This window comes from Rhinoraja longicauda, chromosome 3 (genome assembly GCF_053455715.1).
Source record: "Rhinoraja longicauda isolate Sanriku21f chromosome 3, sRhiLon1.1, whole genome shotgun sequence".
Taxonomy (NCBI): Eukaryota; Metazoa; Chordata; class Chondrichthyes; order Rajiformes; family Arhynchobatidae; genus Rhinoraja; species Rhinoraja longicauda.
The window spans coordinates 28,033,038-28,056,426 of NC_135955.1; the positions used below are offsets into that span (position 1 = coordinate 28,033,038).

General features: G+C 43.7%; 1 protein-coding gene across 1 annotated transcript in view; it reads right to left on the minus strand.

The window, feature by feature from the left end:
* Positions 1-248: 248 nt before the first annotated feature.
* Positions 249-23,389, minus strand: part of gda (guanine deaminase) — a 50,051-nt gene continuing 26,910 nt past the window's right edge. Inside the window, exons 8-14 of the mRNA XM_078395229.1 lie at positions 19,389-19,496; positions 14,176-14,273; positions 12,855-12,922; positions 11,388-11,534; positions 7,295-7,413; positions 7,171-7,198; positions 249-1,989 (exon numbers count right to left, since the gene is read on the minus strand). Coding sequence (XP_078251355.1) covers positions 1,922-1,989; positions 7,171-7,198; positions 7,295-7,413; positions 11,388-11,534; positions 12,855-12,922; positions 14,176-14,273; positions 19,389-19,496 — 636 coding nt within the window. The 3' untranslated portion in view covers positions 249-1,921. The remainder of the gene's footprint in view (positions 1,990-7,170; positions 7,199-7,294; positions 7,414-11,387; positions 11,535-12,854; positions 12,923-14,175; positions 14,274-19,388; positions 19,497-23,389) is intronic.

Genomic DNA, 23,389 nt, shown 5'->3' on the forward strand with positions numbered 1-23,389 from the left:
AGTCATAGAGTATGTAACTAGCCCTTTTCCCATGCCGACCAAGATGCCCCATCTACTCTAGTCCCAAACTGAACGCGTTTGGCCCATATCCCTCTAAACCTTTCCTACCTATTTAGGTAGTTGCACAGATCCCCATATACTTCAATATAGTGTAATAAGCTTCCAACCCCCCCCCCCCATAAAATTGCTGATACAATATTACTGCTTTTATTTGACATAGAACACACAAAATATCTTAAAGTTCAGCGACATTAAATGAGGAATTAAAAAAACTAATCTTCTGGAGGAAGGGAAGATTATGTAGCATTGGGGAGGATGGATGGGAAATGGACAACCATCGTTTCGGGTCAGGTCCCTTATTCGGAGATATAGGATCCTTGCTTACACATCACATAAATGCCAAGATTTTTAACAGGGCTTGGCAGGATATAAACCACTTGACAATTTGAATTGACATCAGAAACAGACAAAAAGCTAATTATATTGATTTTCCTTAAAAAGATACTCTTTCACTTATTTTGCAAACAATTTTTCAGTTTTTCTCTATATATTCCACCTTTGTTTTTAATTTCTCATGTTTCCTTAATGCCATTAGGTTGTAGAATCATACAATCATAGAACATGGAAATAAAGCCTTTACCCAACTTGCCCATGCCGATCATGATGTTTTAGTTTAATTAAGTCAAGTCAAGTCAATTTTATTTGTATAGCACATTTAAAAACAACCCACGTTGACCAAAGTGCTGTACATCTGATTAGGTTCCAATGGGAAAAAAAATGAAACATACAATAGCATGCAAACAGTTCACAGCGCCTCCTCAATGAGCCTCAAACGCTAGGGAGTAGAAATAGGTTTTGAGCCTAGACTTAAAGGAGTCGATGGAGGGGGCAGTTCTGATGGGGAGAGGGATGCTGTCTAGATTTGTGTGCATGGGCTTGGGTGGTCATTTGTAATTGAGCAGAGGGGAAATCTCTTCAGTAAAAGCGAATTTGGAGTTCTCTCCCACAGTGGGTTCCAGACGTTCAGTGTTGAGCATATTCACGGCTGAGACCGAGGGATGTTTTGACTTTGAAGGAAATGTAGGATATAAGGAATGATTAGGAAAGTAGACTTGAGGGTTCAGTTTAGTTTATTTTGTTCAGTTTAGTTTATTGTTACGTGTACCGAGGTACCGTGAAAAGCTTTTTTTGCGTGCTAACCAGTCAGTGGAAAGACAATACATGATTACAATCGAGCCATTTACAGTGTACAGAGACATGATAAGGGAATAATATTTAGTGCAAGGCCATGTGTTGGCGCTGACTAGATGGGCTGAAGGGCCAACTTCCGTGCTCTATCTCCCCATGAGTGCTCTATCTCTCCATGATATAAGTGAATAGTGGAGCAGATTCCAGGCTGTACAGCTTTTTCCTGTCCCTATTTCTCTTTAAAACTCTTGAATAGAAGAAAATAAATTAGAATACAAAAGCTAGAGGAAGGAGGTGTGTTGAAGGGTGAATGGACTGAATGGCATCTTGATGCTGTATCATTCAATAGCTATGTGAACAAGTCAGTTCTTCGTAGCCAAGGCACTCCCAAAATTTGGGATCAATATCCTGGAGTTAGGGAAAGTTGAGCTCACAGTTCTGAATCAGGGAATGACTGTATCATCCTGCTCCCATTTTCCAAGGATGGTGCAAGGCACATCTGGAAACCCAACAGGAGAAGCAAAATAACATAGAAGACCCAAAGATAGACATTAAAGTTGAAACCTTGCTGAAAGCAGCAGAATTGCTATTTAAAGCCTTAACCTAACTACCCGTCATCCTCTAAATAAAGAAGCCAGCCCCTGCGGACAGAAGTAAGGCACCTCTTATACCAGGGGTTCACCGTGATTGAAAGGAGTATCCTTCAATCCATCCTAGCGAGGTGAGGTGTGACCTAGGCTTTCGGACAAGGAAACACTTGCTTGCCAGCCACGTAGATCTCTGTCATGTTTCTGTCATCACCTGCAAAAAAACAAATATCAAAGGAGTGAAAGAGATCTTTATTATAAAATGGTTAACTTTAACAAGAAATGATCTTTCTTCTGTGAACTTCAAATACTGTAGACTCTTCAGTCTGTTTCCAGTTTACTGATGCCTGAGTTGGCATAGATGCTCAAGAAAAATGAAGACTGCAGAAAGTGGTGGACATTGGATGGTCCATCACGGGTCCTAACCTCGCCACCACTGAAGGGATCTACAGGGAGAGCAGCTTCAAGAAGCTACCTACGCACCTGATTACACCCTCTTCTCGCTGCTACCATCGGGAAGAAGGTGTGGGAGTCTGAGAACCATTACCTTCAGGTTCAAGAGTAGAGTTTCTTCCCATCAATCACCAGGTTCTTGAACCAACATGCACAAGCCTAAATACAAACCAAACCCAACCCAGACTTTGCACTATTGTGGTTGTACTGCATACTTAAATTTTTGCACCATCATGTCTCAGTTTACTTGGAATAACTGGTGATATATTGCATTTTTATTGTTGTTGCATCCAATATGCCTATAAAGCTGCAGCAAGTAAGAGTTTCATTGCTGTTTCATATTCGGTGCATATAGAACATAGAAAAGTACGGCACAGGAGCAGGCCCTGCGGCTGAACATGACGCCAAGACCAACTCTTGTCTTCCTGCACTTAACCCATATCCCTCCATTCCCTGTATATCCATGTACCTATCCAAAAATCTGCCAAATGCCACTGTTGTATCTGTCTCCATCACCATTCCTGGCAGCGTGTTCCAGAGCCTCGCCATCTATGAGAAACTCACCCCACATATCTCTGGTAAACGTTGCTCCTCCCGCTTAAAAGCTATGCCCTTTAGTATTGATATTTCCATCCTGCAAAAAAGGTACTGTCTATCTATGCCTTTCATAATTTTATATACTGCTTTCAAGATTCCCCTCAACCTCCGGTATTCCGTAAAAAACAATCCAAGTCTGTTGAACGCTCCTTTGGAACATTGCGCATAGTTCTGTTCGCCCCAATAGAGGAAGGATATGGAGGCTTTGCCAATGGTACAGAAGAGATTTACCAGAATGATGCCTGGATTAGGGGGGCATTAGCCACAAGTAGAGAATGTAGAAATAAGGAACTGCAGATGCTGATTGACACAAAATGACACAAAGTGCTGGAGTAATCCTGTGGGTCAGGCAGCATCTCTGAAGAACATGGATAGGTGACATTTTGGGTCAGGGCGAAGGTATCACAAAATGCTGGAGTAACTCAGCGGGTCAGGCAGCATCTCTGGAGAGAAGGAATGAGTGACGTTTCGGGTCGAGACCCTTCTTCAGACTGATGTCAGACTTTTGGGTCAGGACCCTTCTTAAGATCATTGACAACATTTTGGGTCGGGACTTTTCTTCAGATGCAGTACAGTCTGAAGAAGGGTTCTGTCCCAATACATCACCCCTCCCTTTTCTCCAGTTGCTGCCTAGCCCGCTGAGTTACTCCAGTACTTTGTGTCTATCTTTGGTATAAACCAGCATCTGCCATTCATTGTTTCTACAGGATAATGCACAACTTCATCTAAACAGAGCTGACTACAATTTTTTGTTAAATCTATTAAGCAAAAGTGTTACTGGCAATAGAACGTTTATTTAAAGTGACTTTATGATTTTTCTTCAGTATTGCTCTGGGGAACAACATTCATTCATACTCAGCTCAGAACTGAGGCCAGAAATGAACTGTGGAAGCCTTCTGAATCCAGTTTTGGGTTGCTAGGCAACTGCCTCAGGCCTGGGAGGTGTTTTTGTCTCATTTTCCTTGTGCAGGTTTTAAATAACTTGGTCCAAAAATACAAGCACAAAGCAGAAAAAAACGTGGCTTTGTTACTTTCATTAAAACCTGTTTAACTGTCACGTAAATAGACAATAGACAACGGAGTAGGCCATTTGGCCCTTCGAGCCAGCACCACCATTCAATGTGATCATGGCTGATCATTCTCAATCAGTACCCCCTTCCTGCCTTCTCCCCATACCCCCTGACTCCGCTATCCTTAAGAGCTCTATCTAGCTCTCTCTTGAATGCATTCAGAGAATTGGCCTCCACTGCCTTCTGAGGCAGAGAATTCCACAGATTTACAACTCTCTGACTGAAAACGTTTTTCCTCATCTCCGTTCTAAATGGCCTACCCCTTATTCTTAACCTAAGGCCCCTGGTTCTGGCTCCCCCAACATTGGGAACATGTTTCCTGCCTCTAACGTGTCCAACCCTTTAATAATCTTATATGTTGCGATAAGATCCCCTCTCATCCTTCTAAATTCCAGTGTATACAAGCCTAGTCGCTCCAGTCTTTCAACATATGACAGTCCCGCTATTCCGGGAATTAACCTAGTAAACCTACTCTGCACAACCTCAATAGCAAGAATATCCTTCCTCAAATTTGGAGACCAAAACTGCACACAGTACTCCAGGTGCGGTCTCACTAGGGCCCTGTACAACTGCAGAAGGACCTCTTAGCTCCTATACTCAACTCCTCTTGTTATGAAGGCCAACATTCCATTGGCTTTCTTCACTGCCTGCTGTACCTGCATGCTTCCTCTCAGTGACTGATGCACTAGGACACCCAGATCTCGTGTACGTCCCCTTTTCCTAAAGCTGCGGTCACATTACAACTTGTGTCTCTGACAACCTAGGGATTTCTCAAAGTTATTTACGGGTGATAGCATACTTTCTAACGTTCCCTTTGTAACACAAGAAATTAAAAAAACGTGAGTTAAACAGGTTTTAATGAAAGCTCCCATTAAATTGCAATGGGATAATGACTGAAATCTGTTGAGTTCGTTTAGAAAGAATCCCAATGCATTTTAACAGTGCCATACAGCCAATCATTGAATGACAGAGATTGACAGCAGAGAAGGGCATTTGGTCCAGATAGTTGAAAATTTAATTCAGATCCAGTCCAAAGTCCTGTACCTAGCAACGTCATAGAGTGATACAGTGTGGAAACAGAACCTTCGGCCCAACTTGCCCACATGACACAGCTACATTAGTCCCACCTGGCCACATTTGGTCCATATTCCTACAAACCTATCCTTTCCATGTACCTGTCTACCTTACTTAAATGTTGGGACAGTCCCTGCCTCAACTACCTCCTCTGGCAGCTTGTTCCATACACTCACCACCATTTGTGTGAAAACGTTATCCCTCAGATTCCTTTTAAATCTTTTCCCCTTCACCTTAAACCTATGTCCTCTGGTCCTCGATTCACCTACTCTGGGCAAGAGACTCTGTGCATCTACCCGATCTATTCCTCTCATGATTTTATACAACTCTATAAGATCACTCCTCATTCTCCTGCGCTCCAAGGAATAGAGTCCCAATCTATTCAACCTCTCTCTGAGGCTCAGACCCTTCAGTCCTGGCAACATCCTCATGTCTTCAATGTACCCTTTCGAGCTAGACAAAATATTTCCTGTAACACCGGGCCCAGAACTGAACACAATACTCTAAATGCAGCCTCACCAACGTCTTATACAACTGCAACATGACCTCCCAACTTCTATACTCAATACTCTGACTGATGAAGGATAGTGTGCCAAAAACCTTTTTGACCACCCTACAGAATCTACCTGCGCCTGCACACCTAGGTCCCTTCAAGGAACAGTGCACCTGCACGCCTAGATCCCTCTGCTCTACACTCCTCAGAGCCCTGCCATTCAGTGTGTAGGTCCTGCCCATGTTAGACTACCCAAAATGCCACACCTCACATTTCTATGTATTAAATTTCATCAACCATTCCTCAGCCCACCTGGCCAATCGATCAAGATTCTGCTGCAATTTTTCACAATCATCTTCACTATCTGCTAAACCACCCACTTTTGTATCATCTGTAAACTTGCGAATCTTGCCATGTATGTTCTCATCCAAATCATTGATATAGATGACAAACAGTAATGGGCTCAGCACCGAACCCTGAGGCACGCCATTAGTCACAGGCCTCCAGTCCGAGAAGCTGCCTTCCACCATCACCCTCTGCCTCCTTCCATTAAGCAAATTTTCCACCCATTCAGCTATCTCATCTTGGATCCCATGCGACCTAACTTTCCAGAGCAACCTTGTTGAATGCTTTGCTGAAGTCCATATATACATCGACACTCTGCCCTCATCGACCTTTTTGGTCACGTCTGCAAAAATCTCGATCAGATTTGTGAGACACAACCTCCCATATACAAAACCATGCTGACTATCCATAATAGGCTCTTGTCTGTCTAAATGCCTGTATATCCTATCCCTCAGAATACTCTCGAGTAACTTTCCAACTACAGATGTTAAGCTCACTGGCCTATAGTTCTGAACATTTTCCCTGTAGCCCTTCTTGAATGAGGCACAATATTTGCCACCCTCCAGTCTTCCGGCACCTCTCCTGTATTTAAAGACAACTCGTAAATTTCAACCAGGTCTTCCGCAATTTCCTCTCTGGTTTCCCACAATGATCCACGGAAATATCTGATCAGGCCCTGGAGATTTGTCTACCTTCAAACATGATAGTACCTTAAGCACCTCTTCTGTACACCCATGTCTGTACCTTCAGAAGTGAAAGGTGTTTTTTTTCTCTACCTGGTTATATAGCCTTTATGACAGTGAGATCTAAAACTCCCCTCTAATTCTCCAACTTATTACTTTAAATCTGTGTCCTTTAGTCATGGAATCTGTGTCCTCCAGTGAAGGAAATTGGTTCTTAATGTTCATCCACTCTGGGTCCTTCACAATGTTTGCACCAAAAATAAATCTCAACTCCTTATCTGTTCCAAAGGAAATCAACTCAACTGAGCCTATCTTTCCTGCTGTGTCCAGGTAGGAACTGCAGATGCTGGTTTAAACCGATGATAAGGCGCAAAATGCTGGAGTAACTCAGCGGGACAGGCAGCGTGTCTGGAGAGAAGGAATGGATGACGTTTCGGGTAGAGAGCAAAGAGGTATGTTTTTCCTGCTGTGTTTTCAGGCAACACCCTCACGAAATCACCTCCGAATTATCTCCCATGCAGTCACATAACCTCCAAGTTACAAAATAAAGTCTGACACTGAGCCGTACGGAAATATCAGGGAATATATTTCAAGCTAAGCAAAAATATACAAGTTTTAGCGCTTACAGTTTAGTGGAATTGCAAAGGATTATGTGATAGTTAAATATGCTCACAACTCACCCAAGAACAGGAACTTCTGAAAGATATCCTGAAAAATCAGGAAAGAGTATTTCAGCAACATGTGAAACATCGATACTTATGAGCTTTTCAACTTTGCTTTGAAACGCCCCCACCAAATATTTACCTGCAGAGCATCCTCATGGAATACGTCAAAGGGAGAACCTGGGACGCCAGCGTTGACCAGAACAGCATCAAAATCCTTTCCCACCTCAAAATTTCCTGTCACCTTTTCAAGGCCCAATGCTGTAAAAAGCAAAATTATCTTTGATAAAGTACTTGTATAATTTGTAAAAGGGAGACTTAAGAAGCTGGGGTTGTTCTGTTCACAGCGGAGGAGTTTAGAAATGTCAGTGGGTGGTTTAAAACCATTAAGGGTTTAGACAGGGACACGATTTCCAGCAGATGAAAGCGTGAAGATGATTGGCAAACTAGCCAGAGAAATGTGGACCGCTGAGAGCGTAGGTGGACCACCGAGAGTAAGGAGGGTCACCGAGAGTTTCACAGTGAGGAGCTGCCGAGAAGGGGGGGGGGGGGGGTGGGGGGCCACTTGCAGCAGCAGGCAGTAGATACGACTGTTCGGTGAACTTTTGTGACATTGTCAGAGCCAGAAACATGGCAACACTTGTGTACTGCCGAGGTGAGGTCTACTGTATGCTGTTACTGGGTTGTGTGCAAAACAAAGCATTTCACTACACATAGGTACATTTTTCAATAAAATATCATTGAATCGGGCTCGTCAGCCAATCAAATCCGTGCCCATTTATGCTAATCCCACCCAGTCACATTCTATTTATCTCCTGATTCCCTGTATACGCCCTGCTCTTTGCATTCTCCAAAAAAACATACAATCTTTCAAACATGATTCCCATTTCATAAAACCATAACGACCCTGCTTAACCTAACCCTAAATGTCCTGTTCCTACTTCCTTAACATTGGATTAAAGGTTATTCCCAATATGCAATGTCACACAAACTTGGCATAATACTGCACTTTTACTCTCTCTTTTCTTGAATGAGGAATTTACAATTTTGCTGTTATTGTCCATTGGGACCTTTTCCAGATTCTCAGGCAAGATGATTCCATACACTTCATAGCCACTCTTTCCTTCTTTTAGAATCGAGAACCGGAGGGTATACAGTCCTCCCAACATTTGATTGTACAAATTCATAATTTTATTGTCCAAATTTCAGAATTTTACATAAAAATTCATAATATAGCGCGTAATACAACTTTTCAGCAAAAAAAGTATGCACGCCAAATGCGCGTACGCGTTGCACTGCATTCATGTGTGAAAAATTATTATTATTTCCAACAGTCTGTAGTTCTTGGACTACATGTCCAATGTCAGGCCTATCATGAGTATATTCTGCTATTTATTGAAAGGTTATTGAACAGAAATACTTTTAACAACACAAAGAAAAAAATGCTTTGTTTTGTTTTTTTCTGTTTTGCTTTTTTCTTACACATCCCAAATCTCTTGGTATTGAATAAAAGAACAATGGTCATAAAATGTACAAGTACGTTATGAGGAAAGAGTTTCATTTAAAACTGCACATACCTAATTTCATTGAAGACATACTTGCTCCAGTGGTCTTCAACAGCAAATCACAACGGTCATTGTCCTCCCCAACCCCCCTACTACCCTCCCGCCACCCCCACTCCCCTCCCCCCACCCCCTCTCTACCCCCACCCCTCCCCCTCCTTTCCCCCCACCTCCCCTGGGTGAATGGGGGGGACGAGGGTTGGGGTGTGGGGGAGGGAGGAGTGGGGGTCAGGGGTAGGAAGGGAGTGGGAGAGGAGGGGGGAGTGGGGTGGGGGGAAAGGGGGGAGGGGAAGGGGTAGAGTGGGAGTGGGAGTGGGGAGAGGGGGTGGGGAAGGGGAGTGGTGGAGGGTAGTGAGGGGGGTGGGGGAGCGTTGTGATTTGCTGTTGAAGACCACTGGAGCAATTATGTCATCAATGAAATTAGGTATGTGCAGTTTTAAATGAAACTCTTTCTTCATAACTTAGTCAGACATTTCATGACCATTGTTCTTTTATTCAATAACAAGAGAATTGGGATGTGTCAGAAAAAAACAAAATAGAAAAAACAAAACAAAAAAATCCATTTTTTCTTTGTGTTGTAAAAGGTATTTCTGTTCAATAACCTTTCTATAAATAGCAGAATATACTCGTGATAGGCCTGACATTGTACATGTAGTCCAAGAACTACAGACTGTTGGAAATAATAGTCTCCCCCCCACCTCCACTCCCCTCCCCCCACTCTAATATGCCGCGAGGCCAGGACAGGGGCGAGGCCAGGCCAGGGGTGAGGCCAGGCCAGGGGTGAGGCCAGGCCAGGCCAGGGGTGAGGCCAGGCCAGGGGTGAGGCCAGGCCAGGCCAGGGGCGAGGCCAGGCCAGGCCAGGGGCGAGGCCAGGCCAGGGGTGAGGCCAGGCCAGGGGTCAGGCCAGGCCAGGCCAGGGGCGAGGCCAGGCCAGGGGCGAGGCCAGGCCAGGCCAGGGGTGAGGCCAGGCCAGGGGTGAGGCCAGGCCAGGGGCGAGGCCAGGCCAGGGGTGAGGCTAGGCCAGGCCAGGGGCGAGGCCAGGCCAGGGGCGAGGCCAGGCCAGGGGTGAGGCCAGGCCAGGGGCCAGGCCAGGGGCCAGGCCAGGGGCGAGGCTAGGCCAGGGGCGAGGCCAGGCCAGGCCAGGGGGTGAGGCCAGGCCAGGCCAGGGGCGAGGCCAGGCCAGGGGTGAGGCCAGGCCAGAGGCCAGGCCAAGGCAGGGGTGAGGCCAGGCCAGGCCAGGCCTGCGATGGGGCGGGGCATGTGTTTTGAAGGAAAAATGTGTGGTGAAATCGGAATGGCTGAAATGAAAAAAGAAAGCGGAAACTTTCCGCCAAATTCGGAAGGGTTGAGAGGTCTGGTACTCTGCAACCTGTGCTTCACCTGTCTTCTCCTTCTGCACAAGTCAATACTTTCCCCATAAAGCATGAGGCTGAGGGTTGCCAAACACCTCCAAAATAATGGAGTTCAAGAATGTAGACCCATAGAAAGCGTTTCTACCAGGTGCTTTTGTTTGTTGACCTGTAGTAAGCATAACCTACTTAAGCTGTAGGTGGTAGGCTCCTTCCCCCCTCAAATGTCAGGGCCAGGAGGTCTGCAACTCCTTCCCCAAACTTCTCCCCCATCTCTCATCCTTTACCACTCTCTTGAAAACCTACCTCTTTGACTAAGCCTTGGGTCTAAAAGTTCAGAATTGCTCCTTCTGCTTGGGGACATTTTGCTGCGTTAGAGCCATTGTATACATGCAGGTGTGTGTGGGGAGAGGGAATACAAAAATAGCATCCATTACCACAATATTATCATTAATAAATCACGATAGGGAATACAGATCTTTACTCTGAGAATGGTGAGGTGGGAAAGATAGAGGAGAGAGAAAGGAAAGAAAAAAGGAAAAAGTGAAAGGAGAGAGAAAAAAAACAAGAAAGAGACCAGGAAACAAGAGCGAGGAAGGTGAAATTGAGAAAAGAGAGAGAAAAAAAGGGAGAAATGAGAGAAAGGAAAGAGAGCAAAAATAGAAAGAGAGAAAGGAGAGTGAGAAAGGAGAGAGAGAAAGTAGAAAGAAAGGAAGGAGAAATTAAGGAGATAGGAAGGAGAGAAAGGAGAGTGAACAGAGAGAGGAGAGAGAAATGTGAGCAGGAAAGGAGAAAACAAAGAGTGAGAATGGAGAGATAGGGAGAGAGAACAGAGAGCGAGGAGGGAGAGAAATGAAGAGAAAGGAGAGGGAGAGAAAAGAGTGAGAGGGAGGGATTGGTCCATCATTCAGAAAAGGCTGAACAGGCTGTGGTTCTTTACCCTGGATAACATAATGGAGGGGCTTAAGCTGATAAAGTTATACAGTATCTAGGGAGATACAGCCTCTTAAAGGGGAAATGAAAACAAGGAACGCAACTGTAAGATAGTCCCTCTTAAATCTAATGGGGAAATCAAAATAATTTATATCACCAACAATGTAGAAGTCATTAACTAATTTAAGAGGATGCTGGGTGCACCTGAGGAAATAGGGAATAGAAGGATGGGTTGATGGGCTGAGATGAAGAGGACTGGGGCAGAGATCTGTGGAGTTTATCAACTGACAGTCAGCTGTCAGGCCCAGTGACCAGCTTCTGTCCTGTAAATCTTATAATGAATTTGTCAAATTACAAAATAGCTTCATTTGGATTATAAACACTTTCTCACCTTTACTGCCACCAAGGGTTGCAAGTCGAAACACTTCTTCATATGAAAGCTTCTCATAATCTGTAGTGTTTAAGCTCAGAATATCGGACACATCAGTCGCTCTACGCACAGCATCGAGTATTGAAGGCGAGTAACCACCTGAAACATCTAACAGAGTTTCAATAAATTTATGATTAAAATAAAATCACTTCATTAGCAACAATTATGAAAACAGTGGATTGTCCCAATATCCCTCATCCATTATTTCCGTTTCATTTCAGCATTCCACGTCATCAAATGCAGCGGAAAGCTGGCACCTTTAGTTAAGTTTAGTTTAGAAACAGGCCCTTTGGTCCATCAAGTCCGCACCGACCAGCGATCCTCACACACTAACAATATCCTACACACATTAGGGACAATTTACAATTATACCAAACCAATTAGCCTACAAATCTGTACATCTTTGGAGTATGGGAGGAACCCGGAAAAAACCCACGCACGTCATGGGGAGAATGTACAAATTCCATGCAGACACCACCTGAAGTCAGGATTGAACCTGGGACCCTGGCACTGTAAGACAGCAACTCTACCGCTGTACCACCATGCTGCACTGTCAGGAGGGCACCCTTAATATGCAGAATAAGGGCATTAGGGTGGTAATGAAGTAGTTCTGCTGCTGTTCTCCCTGGTGGCAAGCCACCACTCAAACTGCAAGAGACATTGTAATGTCTCCGGGCGTCACTGTAGTCAGGTGGAGTTGGGGCATTGTATCCTATTACCAGTTCCTAGACCATGGCACCAACCACATTCCATGGGTCCAGTTATGCCCTTTGGTGGTCCAATACATCAGGATGCATCAGGACTTTCAATGCTGCTAAAAGTGTGGGTGTTTCTGCCTGTTGCAGGGTCTCCAATGAAATCCACACCAAAGGGTCTTGGTAAACCATATAATTGTTGATATCATCCTCAGTTATCCTCATCCTCATCCATTATTTCCGTTTCATTTATGGTAAACTGCTGTGCACAAATTGGCTAAAAGGCTTTCTACATTACACATTTCTACTTAGTTAGATTTTAAGTGTCCTGGGAAGCGTGGTGTTTAAAGATGAATCTCGATTCCCCTTTCAATAAATTTACGATTAAAATAAAATCACTTCATTAGCAACAATTATGAAAACAGTGGATTGTCCCAATATTTCTCCCTGCTTTATTTATTCTGCATGGAAGGAGGTCTAGTCCACTTTAGATCCAGAATAAATTGGACAAAATCTAACATCTTGATTAGTATGGATGTCAGTGGTTACAGGGAGAAGGCAGGAGAACGGGGTAGAGAGGGAAAGATACATCAGCCTTAGGTGGTGAATGGAGGCCAAAAATGGGTGAGAACTGAATGAAACTGAAAATTAATTAAATGGAAATGTAACTTTAATAAGGGCTGTAAAGAGGAACAGCTGTTATATTTTACATAACACAACCTGCTTTACCTACCAGTTCCAAGCCCCACGTTTATTTTGTGATTCAGAGCATTTCGCACATCCATTACGCCACTGCACAATCTGAAGGATGAAAGAGAATGAGATGCCTCAATGTCTGTCATCAATGTTTCATCTTCACATAGGTTGTGACACGAGGCGGGCATTGGCAACAACTCCCCATTGGCACCAAAAGGCTCTGCTAGTCCATGCAAGTGTCGGAATTAGGGTGTACAAGTTCTCACTATCCCAGTTATAATTTCTGCGGCAAATCTTCCTCTAACAGTTAACGTCTCTGTTCCGCAGCTCCTTCGGCCACCTCCGTTCATGCCTGGGATCCAAAATTTCAACCGTGCCGCTAAATCCAAAGTGTAAGGAAGTCAGTCACCAGTAAGCCCAATGGGAATTCAGGAGAAAATGCATTAATCATGTTGCCTGATCCACTGAACTCTTCCAACACTTTGTTGTCATAAGAAATAGTAGAATTAGGCCATTCGGCCCATCAAGTCTACTCCACCATTCAATCATGGCTGATCTATCTCTCCCTCCTAACCCCATTCTCCTGCCTTCTCTCCATAACCTCAGCCACCTGTACTAATCAAGAATCTACCTATCTCTGCCTTAAAAACATCCACAGGTTTGGCCTCCACAGCCATCTGTGGCAAAGAATTCCACTGATTCACCAGCCTCTGACTAAAGAAATTTCTCCTCATCTCCTTCCTAAAAGAAGTCCTTTAATTCGATACGATAGTACTTTATTTATTCCAGTAGGGAAATTGATCTGCCAACAGTCATCATAAAATTAAAGTGATGAGCGGAAAGGATTGGGGATGTACAAAGATTGGGGACAAGGGGAGTCAGGGAATTCTGAGGCTATGACCTCTAGTCCTAGACTCTCCCACTAGTGGAAACATCCCCTCCACATCCATTCTATCCAAGGCTTTCACTATTCTGTATGTTTCAATGAGGTCCCCCCTCATTCTTCTAAACTCCAGCGAGTACAGGCCCAGTGCCGACAAACGCTCATCATAGGTGAACCTACTCATTCCTAAGATCATTCTTGTAAACCTGCTCTGGACCCTCTCCAATGTTTGTTTGAACAGTGAACATTGGGAGAGCTACCCTATCTGCAATAATGGAAGAGACCTTGGTTTAATGTTTCATCTGAAAGGCGACTCTTCCGGCCACACAGCACCTCCGCTATATAACACTGGATTGTTGGTCTGGACTTTTGTGTTCAATTCCCTGGAGAGCAATCTCCGGAGCCAAATCTCAGATAGGATTGAACCATAGATTGAACAGTTGATTCTTGTGGTGTTGATTTACTGGATACTCACGATGTGTTGGAATTTGGACAGTGCGAAATACCTACTCCTTTCCTCTGGAAGAGTTTAAGCTCCTCATCAGAGAGGTAGATTCCATGAGCCATGATAGTCTGTGGAAAGACATTGCACTCAATGACAAACTAAGGTTGAAAGGCTCCTTTAAAATACCTACGAAGACAGTCAAGACATAGTGATAAGAATGCAATAATGCACGTAAAAACAAGGAACGACAGGAGTGGCCATTTGTGTTGTAGGAAGGAACTGCTGATGTTGGTTTAAACCGAAGATAGACACAAAAAGCTGGAGTAACTGGGTCAGGCAGCATCTCTGGAGAAAAGAAATAGGGGAAGTTTCGGATCGAGACCCTTCTTCAGACGGAGAGTCAGGGGAAAGGGAAACAAGCAATATAGACAGTGATGTAGAGAGATATAGAACAAATGAATGAAAGATATGCAAAACAGTAACGACGATAAATGAAACAGGCCATTGTTAGTTGTGTGCGAGGTGAAAACAAGTATAGACAATGAGACTTAACAAGACGACTTTGAAGCTGGTACGACTTGGGTGGGGGAGGGATGGAGAGAGGGGGCATGCTTGTTTCAAAAAGATTAAATACATTCAAGATCTCTTTTGATTACACTCATTAAAAAAGCTTCCACAGCCCCCCATAGCATGAACATCCCCAAAACACTTTATTCCTTTTGTGAATAAAATTCTTCTCTTCTCTGTACTAAGATGCTGACCCTTCATTTTGAAGCTGTGACCCCTGGCTCTCTGTACTATACTAAAGAATCATGGAGACACTGGAGAAGCAAGGATGAGCTGAAGTGTATAAACATTGAGAAACATCATTTCTTCATCCTTCCTGTCAAGCACTGCAAGTCTCCTGTATGTTTCATTGAGACCATCTCTTGTTCTTCTAAATTCCAGCAAGTACAAGCCAAATCTGCTTACATCTCTTCCTCACAGGAGCCAACTGCCATTTTGGGAATCGACCTGGTGAACCCTTCTGGCACTCCCTCTTCTGTAAAGGAGGATATGTTGAAGAACGGATACAGATTTGCACACGAATTTCCAAGTACTATCTCAGTGGGCACTTTACAACTGTGGTAACAGGGATAGCAAAGATTAATCTGAAGGATCTGCCAATCTCTCAAGGACACAAAGTACTGGAGTACCTCAGCGGGTCAGGCAGCATCTCTGGAGACCACGGATAGATGATGTTTCGGGTCAGACTTTTCTTTAGACTTGTCAATTAAAAATTACTTTGCTTTTCTAATTGTTTTTAAATCAAGGTTGATGACCTTACATTTTTCCACATTATATTCAATCTGCCATGTCCTTGCATATTGACTTAGCCAGCCTTACACCTTGAGGCTTCCCTGTATCATTCCAGCGAACTACAATGCCACCCAGCTTTGCATCACCTCCAGACTGGGTCATCTAGGACTTGGTCCCTCATCCAATCAATTATTAAATTGCCAACAGCTGGTGTGCCAGTACCAATCCCTGTTATAACCCACTGGTCACAGAATTCCAAACTCAAAAATTATCTCTTTGTTCCTCCTCTGTTTTCTGTCCCATTAACCAATCCACAACGCATGCCAGTACATTACCCTAAAATACTGAATGCTGTAATTTGATGTAATAATCTCATGTATGGCACCTTGTAGAAGGTAAAAGCCAACAAGCACCCGATCAACTGATATGCTGTAACCTACTCCACTAATTACAACCTCAAAAAATCTCAAAGAATCATGGAGACACTGGAGAAGTAAGGATGAGCTGAAGTGTATAAGCATTAAGAGAGAAAATAAGGAACACCTTTTGGACGAATAACTTAATTTTGCATGGTCTTGCAAAAGTGTGATACTGGGGGTGGGATTAATTGGGTAGACCTTTCAAGAAGCAGCGCAGAAGATAGCACAGAATCGCCTCCTTTGACCTGTGTCATTCAATGATACAGACAATGGAGAACAGGTCAGAATCCTCTCCTCCACTCAAATGGTCCTGTGTAAATGGTCATATGGACAACCACCCCATCCAAAACCACAATCTTCTGGGCAAGGCTTTCAAGTGGAGCAAAATTTGGAAGGAGATTATTTTCACAATTCTTTGGTGACTCTGGATGAGAGATAATTATCAACCGCATTGTCACATGGGAAAATTCTCCACTTCTTTGAAAAAAAGTATTGTGCAATATTTACACATACCTGAGGAAGATAAGTAGGGCCTCGCAATAAAATATCTCATTGGAGGAGGGGCATTTCTAGCAGTGCAGTTCTCCTTCGACACTGTGGTTGGACCTTGGCTCTTGTGAGGTACATAAATGCACAACCTTTTGAATTTTAGTTTCAGTTTTTTTAGTTTTAAAGAAACTGTGTGGAAACAGGCCCTTCAGCCCGCTGTGCCGACCAGTAATCCCCGTACACTATCCTACACACTAGGGACAATTTACAATCTTTACTGAAGCCAATTAACCTGCAAACCTATGTATCTTTGGAGTATGGAAGTAAACCGGAGCACCCAGGGAAAACTTAAGCAGGTGACAGGGAGAACATACAAACTCGGTACAGACAACACCCAAAGTCAGGATCGAACCCGGGTCTCTGGCGCTGTAAGGCAGCAACTCTACTGCTGCGCCACCATGCAGGCCCAATTGAATGCAGCTGACATATTGTAAGCAATAGTGCCTGTGGATACTCCAACTAACAACCTTGTTTCCAGCTTTTAACTATATAACAACTACAGCACGGAAACAGGCCCGTTCGGCCCTACCAGTCCACGCCGACCACTCTCCCTGACCTAGTCTCATCTACCTGCACTCAGACCATAACCCTCTAATCCCCTCTTATCCATATACCTATCCAATTTACTCTTAAATAATAAAATCGAGCCTGCCTCCACCACTTCCACCGGAAGCCCATTCCATACAGCCACCACCCTCTGAGTAAAGAAGTTACCCCTCATGTTACCCCTAAACTTTTGTCCCTCAATTCTGAAGCTATGTCCCCTTGTTGGAATCTTCCCCACTCTCAAAGGGAAAAGCCTACCCACGTCAACTCTGTCCGTCCCTCTCAAAATTTTAAAAACCTCTATCAAGTCCCCCCTCAACCTTCTACGCTCCAAAGAATAAAGACCCAACCTGCTCAACCTCTCTCTGTAGCTTAAGTGCTGAAACCCAGGCAACATTCTAGTAAATCTCCTTTGTACCCTCTCCATTTTGTCGACATCCTTCCTATAATTTGGCGACCAGAACTGCACACCATACTCCAGATTCGGCCTCACCAATGCCCTGTACAATTTTAGCATTACATCCCAACTTCTATACTCGATGCTCTGATTTATAAAGGCAAGCATACCAAACGCCTTCTTCACCACCCTATCCACATGAGATTCCACCCTCAGGGAACAATGCACAGTTATTCCCAGATCCCTCTGTTCCACTGCATTCCTCAATTCCCTACCATTTACCCTGTACGTCCTATTTTGATTTGTCCTACCAAAATGCAGCACCTCACACTTATCAGCATTAAACTCCATCTGCCATCTTTCAGCCCACCCTTCCAAAAGGCCCAAGTCTCTCTGTAGACTTTGAAACTCTACTTCATTATTAACTACACCACCTATCTTAGTATCATCTGCATATTTACTAATCCAATTTGCCACACCATCATCCAGATCATTAATTTAAATGACAAACAACAGTGGACCCAACACAGATCCTTGGGGTACTCCACTAGACACTGGCCTCCAACCTGACATACAATTGTCAACCATTACCCTCTGGTATCTCCCATTCAGCCATTGTTGAATCCATCTTGCAACCTCCCTATTAATACCCAACGATTTAACCTTCTTAATCAACCTTCCATGTGGAACCTTGTCAAATGCCTTACTGAAGTCCATATAGACAACATCCACAGCCTTGCCCTTATCAATTTCCCTGGTAACCTCTTCAAAAAATTCAAGAAGATTAGTCAAACATGACCTTCCAGGCACAAATCCATGTTGACTGTTTCTAATCAGGCCTTGTTTATCCAAATAATTATATATATTGTCCCTAAGTATCTTTTCCATTAATTTTCCCACCACAGACGTCAAACTAACAGGTCTATAATTGCTAGGTTTACTTTTAGAACCTTTTTTAAACAAAGGCACAACATGCGCAATGCGCCAATCTTCCGGCACCATCCCCGTTTCTAATGATGTTTGAAATATTTCCGTCATAGCCCCTGCTATTTCTGCACTAACTTCCCTCAATGTCCTAGGGAATATCCTATCAGGACCTGGAGACTTATCCACTTTTATATTTTTCAAAAGTGTCCGTACCTCCTCTTCTTTAATCCTCATAATTTCCATCACTACTCTACTTGTTTCGCTTACCTCACATAATTCAATATCCTTCTCCTCGGTGAATACCGAAGAAAAGAAATTGTTTAATATCTCCCCCATTTCTTCCGGCTCAGCACATAGCTGTCCACTCTGACTCTCTAATGGACCAATTTTATCCCTCGCTATCCTTTTGCTATTGACATATCTGTAGAACCCCTTGGGGTTTACTTTTACATTACTTGCCAAAGCAGCCTCATATCTTTTGTTCGCTTTTCGCTTTTAGTCCACAATATTGATATTGCTATTGATATTAGTTTATTAATATACAGTAATAAACATTGTTTTGCATATTTCATATATGATTGCAGTTATACCATGACTCGTGCAAAAAGAGAAAGGAATCAGTGAAAATATTGTTACAGCTCCTTGGAAAATAAAAATAATATGCAAGTTCCATATGGATTGAGCCATAGAGTGTGGGAACAGCGTAGGAAGGAATTGCAGATGCTGGATTATACCGAAGATAGACACAAAATGCTAGCGTAACTCAGCGGTACAGGCAGCATCTCTGGAGAGAAGGAATGGGCGACGTTTCGGGTCGAGACTCTTCTTCAGACTGTGGAAACAGGTCATTCCAACCATACCAACCATAATGCCCCATCTAAGCTAGTCAGAATTGCATGCCCAGCATGTGAAAGATTGGTTCCAGTTTATCATAACAGCGGGGAAGAAACCGGTGGGATGCGTTTTCCAGCTTTCATATCTACTATCTGATGGGAACGACCAGTGTGTAAACGGTCAGATATTTTTACAAGTGGCTAGGCAAGGTGGATGAGGGAGGGTTAGATATTTTAATCATGAAAAAGCAAAAGTCTGCATGGACAACTTACTTTATCATTCAGAAGACCATGGACATCGTATACATCAGAATAATTCTCACATTTTGGAAACATTTTCTTCACAGCTGCTATCTCAGCACAAGACTCGCTGATGTGACTCTGTTATGAAAGAAAAACAGGCTTTGTTATGTTTTGTGGTTGCGAAGTCCAAATAAAAGGAACGGAAGCTGCACTTTGTGTCATGGTTCATATTTTATGGCAAAATCAGATTATGCGTAACCCGGGCAGCCCCTGAACTATTTAGCAGGTCAGGCAGCACCTGTGGAAAGGAAAATTCCATTAAATGTTAGGTTTATGATGTTTAGAACTGGGAAAGAAAGAAAACAAATCAAAGCTACAGCACTGAAACAGATCCTTCTGCCCATCGAGTCTCTGCTGACACAAGTTCTATGTTATCAGACTTTCTCATCCACACTACATACCAGGGGCAATTTACAGAGGACAATTAATCTACAAACCTGCTCATTTTTGGGATGTTGAAAAAATTCTGGAATTTTTTGAGGATGTAACTAGGAAAATGAACAAGGGAGAGCAGTGGATGTAGTGTACCTAGACTTTCAGAAAGCCTTCGATAAGGTCCCACATAGGAGATTAGTGGGCAAAATTAGAGCACATGGTATTGGGGGTAGGGTACTGACATGGATAGAAAATTGGTTGGCACACAGGAAACAAAGAGCAGGGATAAATGGTTCCCTTTCAGAATGGCAGGCAGTGACTAGTGGGGTACCGCAAGGCTCGGTGCTGGGACCGCAGCTATTTACAATATAAATTAATGACTTAGATGAAGGGATTAAAAGTAACATTAGCAAATTTGCAGATAACACAAAGCTGGGTGGCAGTGTGAAGTGTGAGGAAGATGCTATGAGGATGCAGGGTGACTTGGACAGGTTGTGTGAGTGGGCGGATGCATGGCAGATGCAGTTTAATGTGGATAAATGTGAGGTTATCCAGTTTGGTGGTAAGAACAGGAAAGCAGATTATCTGATTGGTGGTTAGGAAAAGGGGAAGTACAAAGAGATCTGGTTGTCCTAGTTCATCAGTCACTGAAAGTAAGCATGCAGGTACAACAGGCAGTGAAGAAAGCTAATGGAATGTTGGCCTTTATAACAAGAGGAGTTGAGTAAAGGAGCAAAGAGGTCCTTCTGCAGTTTTACAGGGCCCTAGTGAGACCACACCTGGAGTATTGTGTGCAGTTTTGCTCTCCAAATTTGAGGAAGGACATTCTTACTATTGAGGGAGTGCAACGTAGGTTCACGAGGTTAATTTCCGGAATGGCAGGACCGTCTTATGTTGAATGACTGGAGCAACTAGGCTTGTATACTCTGGAATTTAGAAGGATAAGAGGGAATCTTATTGAAACATAAGATTATTAAGGAATTGGACTCGCTAGAGGCAGGAAACATGTTCCCGATGTTGTGGGAGTCCCGAACCAGGGGCCACAGTTTAAGAATAAGGGGTAGGCCTTTTAGAATGGAGATGAGGGAAAACTTTTTCACTCAGAGAGTTGTGCCTCAGAAGGTAGTGGAGGCCAATTCCCTGGATGCTTTCAAGAGAGAATTAGATAGAGCTCTTAATGATAGCGGAGTCAAGGGATATGGGGAGAAGGCAGGAACGGGGTACTGATTGTGGATGATCAGCCATGATCAAGGTGAATGGCGGTGCTGGCTCAATGGGCCGAATGGCCTACTCCTGCACCTATTGTCTGTTGTCTAAAACTGAAGCATCACGTGGAAACCCATGCGGTCACAGGGAGAATGTACAAACTTCACATGCAGACAGCATCTGGGCTCAGGATCTAGAGTCATGCTAGAGAATGCTAGAGTCAGTTATTAAAGATGTGATAGCATTACATTTGGAAAGTGTTGAAATCATCGGACAAAGTCAGCATGGATTTACCAAAGGCAAATCATGTCTGACGAATCTTATAGAATTTTTCGAGGATGCAACTAGTAGAGTGGATAAGGGAGAACCAGTCGATGTGTTATATCTGGACTTTCAGGCCTTCGACAAGGTCCCACATAGGAGATTGGTGTACAAACTTAAAGCACACGTTATTGAGGGTTCAGTGTTGAAGTGGATAGAAAATTGGTTGGCGGACAGGAAGCAAAGAGTAGGAATAAACGGGTCCTTTTCGGAATGGCAGGCAGTGACTAGTGGGGTACCACAAGGCTCAGTGCTGGGACCCCAGTTATTTACAGTGTATATTAATGATTTGGACGAGGGAATTGAATGCAACATCTCTAAGTTTGCGGATGACACGAAGCTGGGTGGCAGTGTTAACTGCGAGGAGGATGCTAGGAGGCTGCAGAGTGACTTGGATAGATTAGGCGAGTGGGCAAATGCATGGCAGATGCAATATAATGTGGATAAATGTGAGGTTATCCACTTTGGCGGCAAGAACAGGAAAGCAGAGTATTACCTGAATGGTGGCCAATTAGGAAAAGGGGAGATGCAACGTGACCTGGGTGTCATGGTGCACCAGTCATTGAAAGCAAGCGTGCAGGTGCAGCAGGCAGTGAAGAAAGCGAATGGTATGTTAGCATTCATAGCAAGAGGATTTGAGTATAGGAGCAGGGAGGTTCTGCTGCAGTTGTACAGGGCCTTGGTGAAACCGCACTTGGAGTATTGTGTACAGTTTTGGTCTCCTAATCTGAGGAAAGACATTCTAGCCTTAGAGGGAGTACAGAGAAGGTTCACCAGATTGATCCCTGGGATGGCAGGACTTTCATATGAAGAAAGACTGGATAGACTGGGCTTGTACTCGCTGGAATTTAGAAGACTGAGGGGGGATCTTATAGAAACATATAAAATTCTTAAGGGGTTGGAGAGGCTAGATGTGGGAAGATTGTTCCCGATGTTGGGGGAGTCCAGAACCAGGGGTCACAGCTTAAGGACCGAGATGAGAAAACATTTCTTCACACAGAGAGTGGTGAGTCTGTGGAATTCTCTGCCACAGAAGGTAGCTGAGGCCAGTTCATTGGCTATATTTAAGAGGGAGTTAGATGTGGCCCTTTTTGCTAAAGGGATCAGGGGGTATGGAGAGAAGGCAGGTACAGGCTACTGAGCTGAATGATCAGCCATGATCATATTGAATGGCGGTGCAGGCTCGAAGGGCCGAATGGCCTACTCCTGCACCTATTTTCTATGTTTCTATGTTTCTAGGATCGAACACGGGTCTCTAGTGCTGTGAGTGAACAGGCCGGCACAGTGACATAGCAGAAGAGCCGCTGCCTTACAGTGCCAGAGACCCGGGTCCGATCCTGACTATGGGTTCTGTCTATAAAGAATTTGTATGTTCTCATTGGGACCGTGCGGGTTTTCTCCCAGACTCAAAAGACGTACAGATTTGTAGGTTAAATGGCTTTGGTAAAATTGCAAAATGTCCCTAGTGTGTAGGACAGTGCTAGTGTATGGGGTCAGCACTGACTCGATGTGCCGAAGGGCCTGTTTCCACGCTGTATGTCTAAAGTAAAGCCTAAAGCTCTACCGGCTGTCCTGCAATCTGGCTGATGGCTTAAAATGTAAAAAAACATGCAAATTTTGGAAATCTGAAATTAAAAAAGAGAAACATCAGGAAATTTGCTATTCCCTGACAGCTGAGTGGGTGGCTGCTTTAACCAGAGGGTCTTGTGTTCCACATCTAGCATCCGTGTATGTCCAGGAAAGCTTCTTCAAATACTTTTAGAAAATTCTCTACCTGCCTCCTGGAAATACAACAGGTTGCATTTCAATAGTATCTTTGCAATGGCAAAATACTATCATCTTGATTAAGAGAAAGATTTTAAATTACATCTGTAAAAACAAAAAAAGATTTAGGGAAGAAATATCAGCATTTGGATCTTGAAAGCTAAAAGTAAGGTTGCCAATGGCAGAATTAGTAACTACGATGTGTAAGAGGCTCTAATCGGAGATGCCTGGAGATGCAAGGGTCGTACAGCAGGAAAATGTTAGGGTTATAAAGAAAAGAAAGAAAGAAGCCATGAAAAGATCAT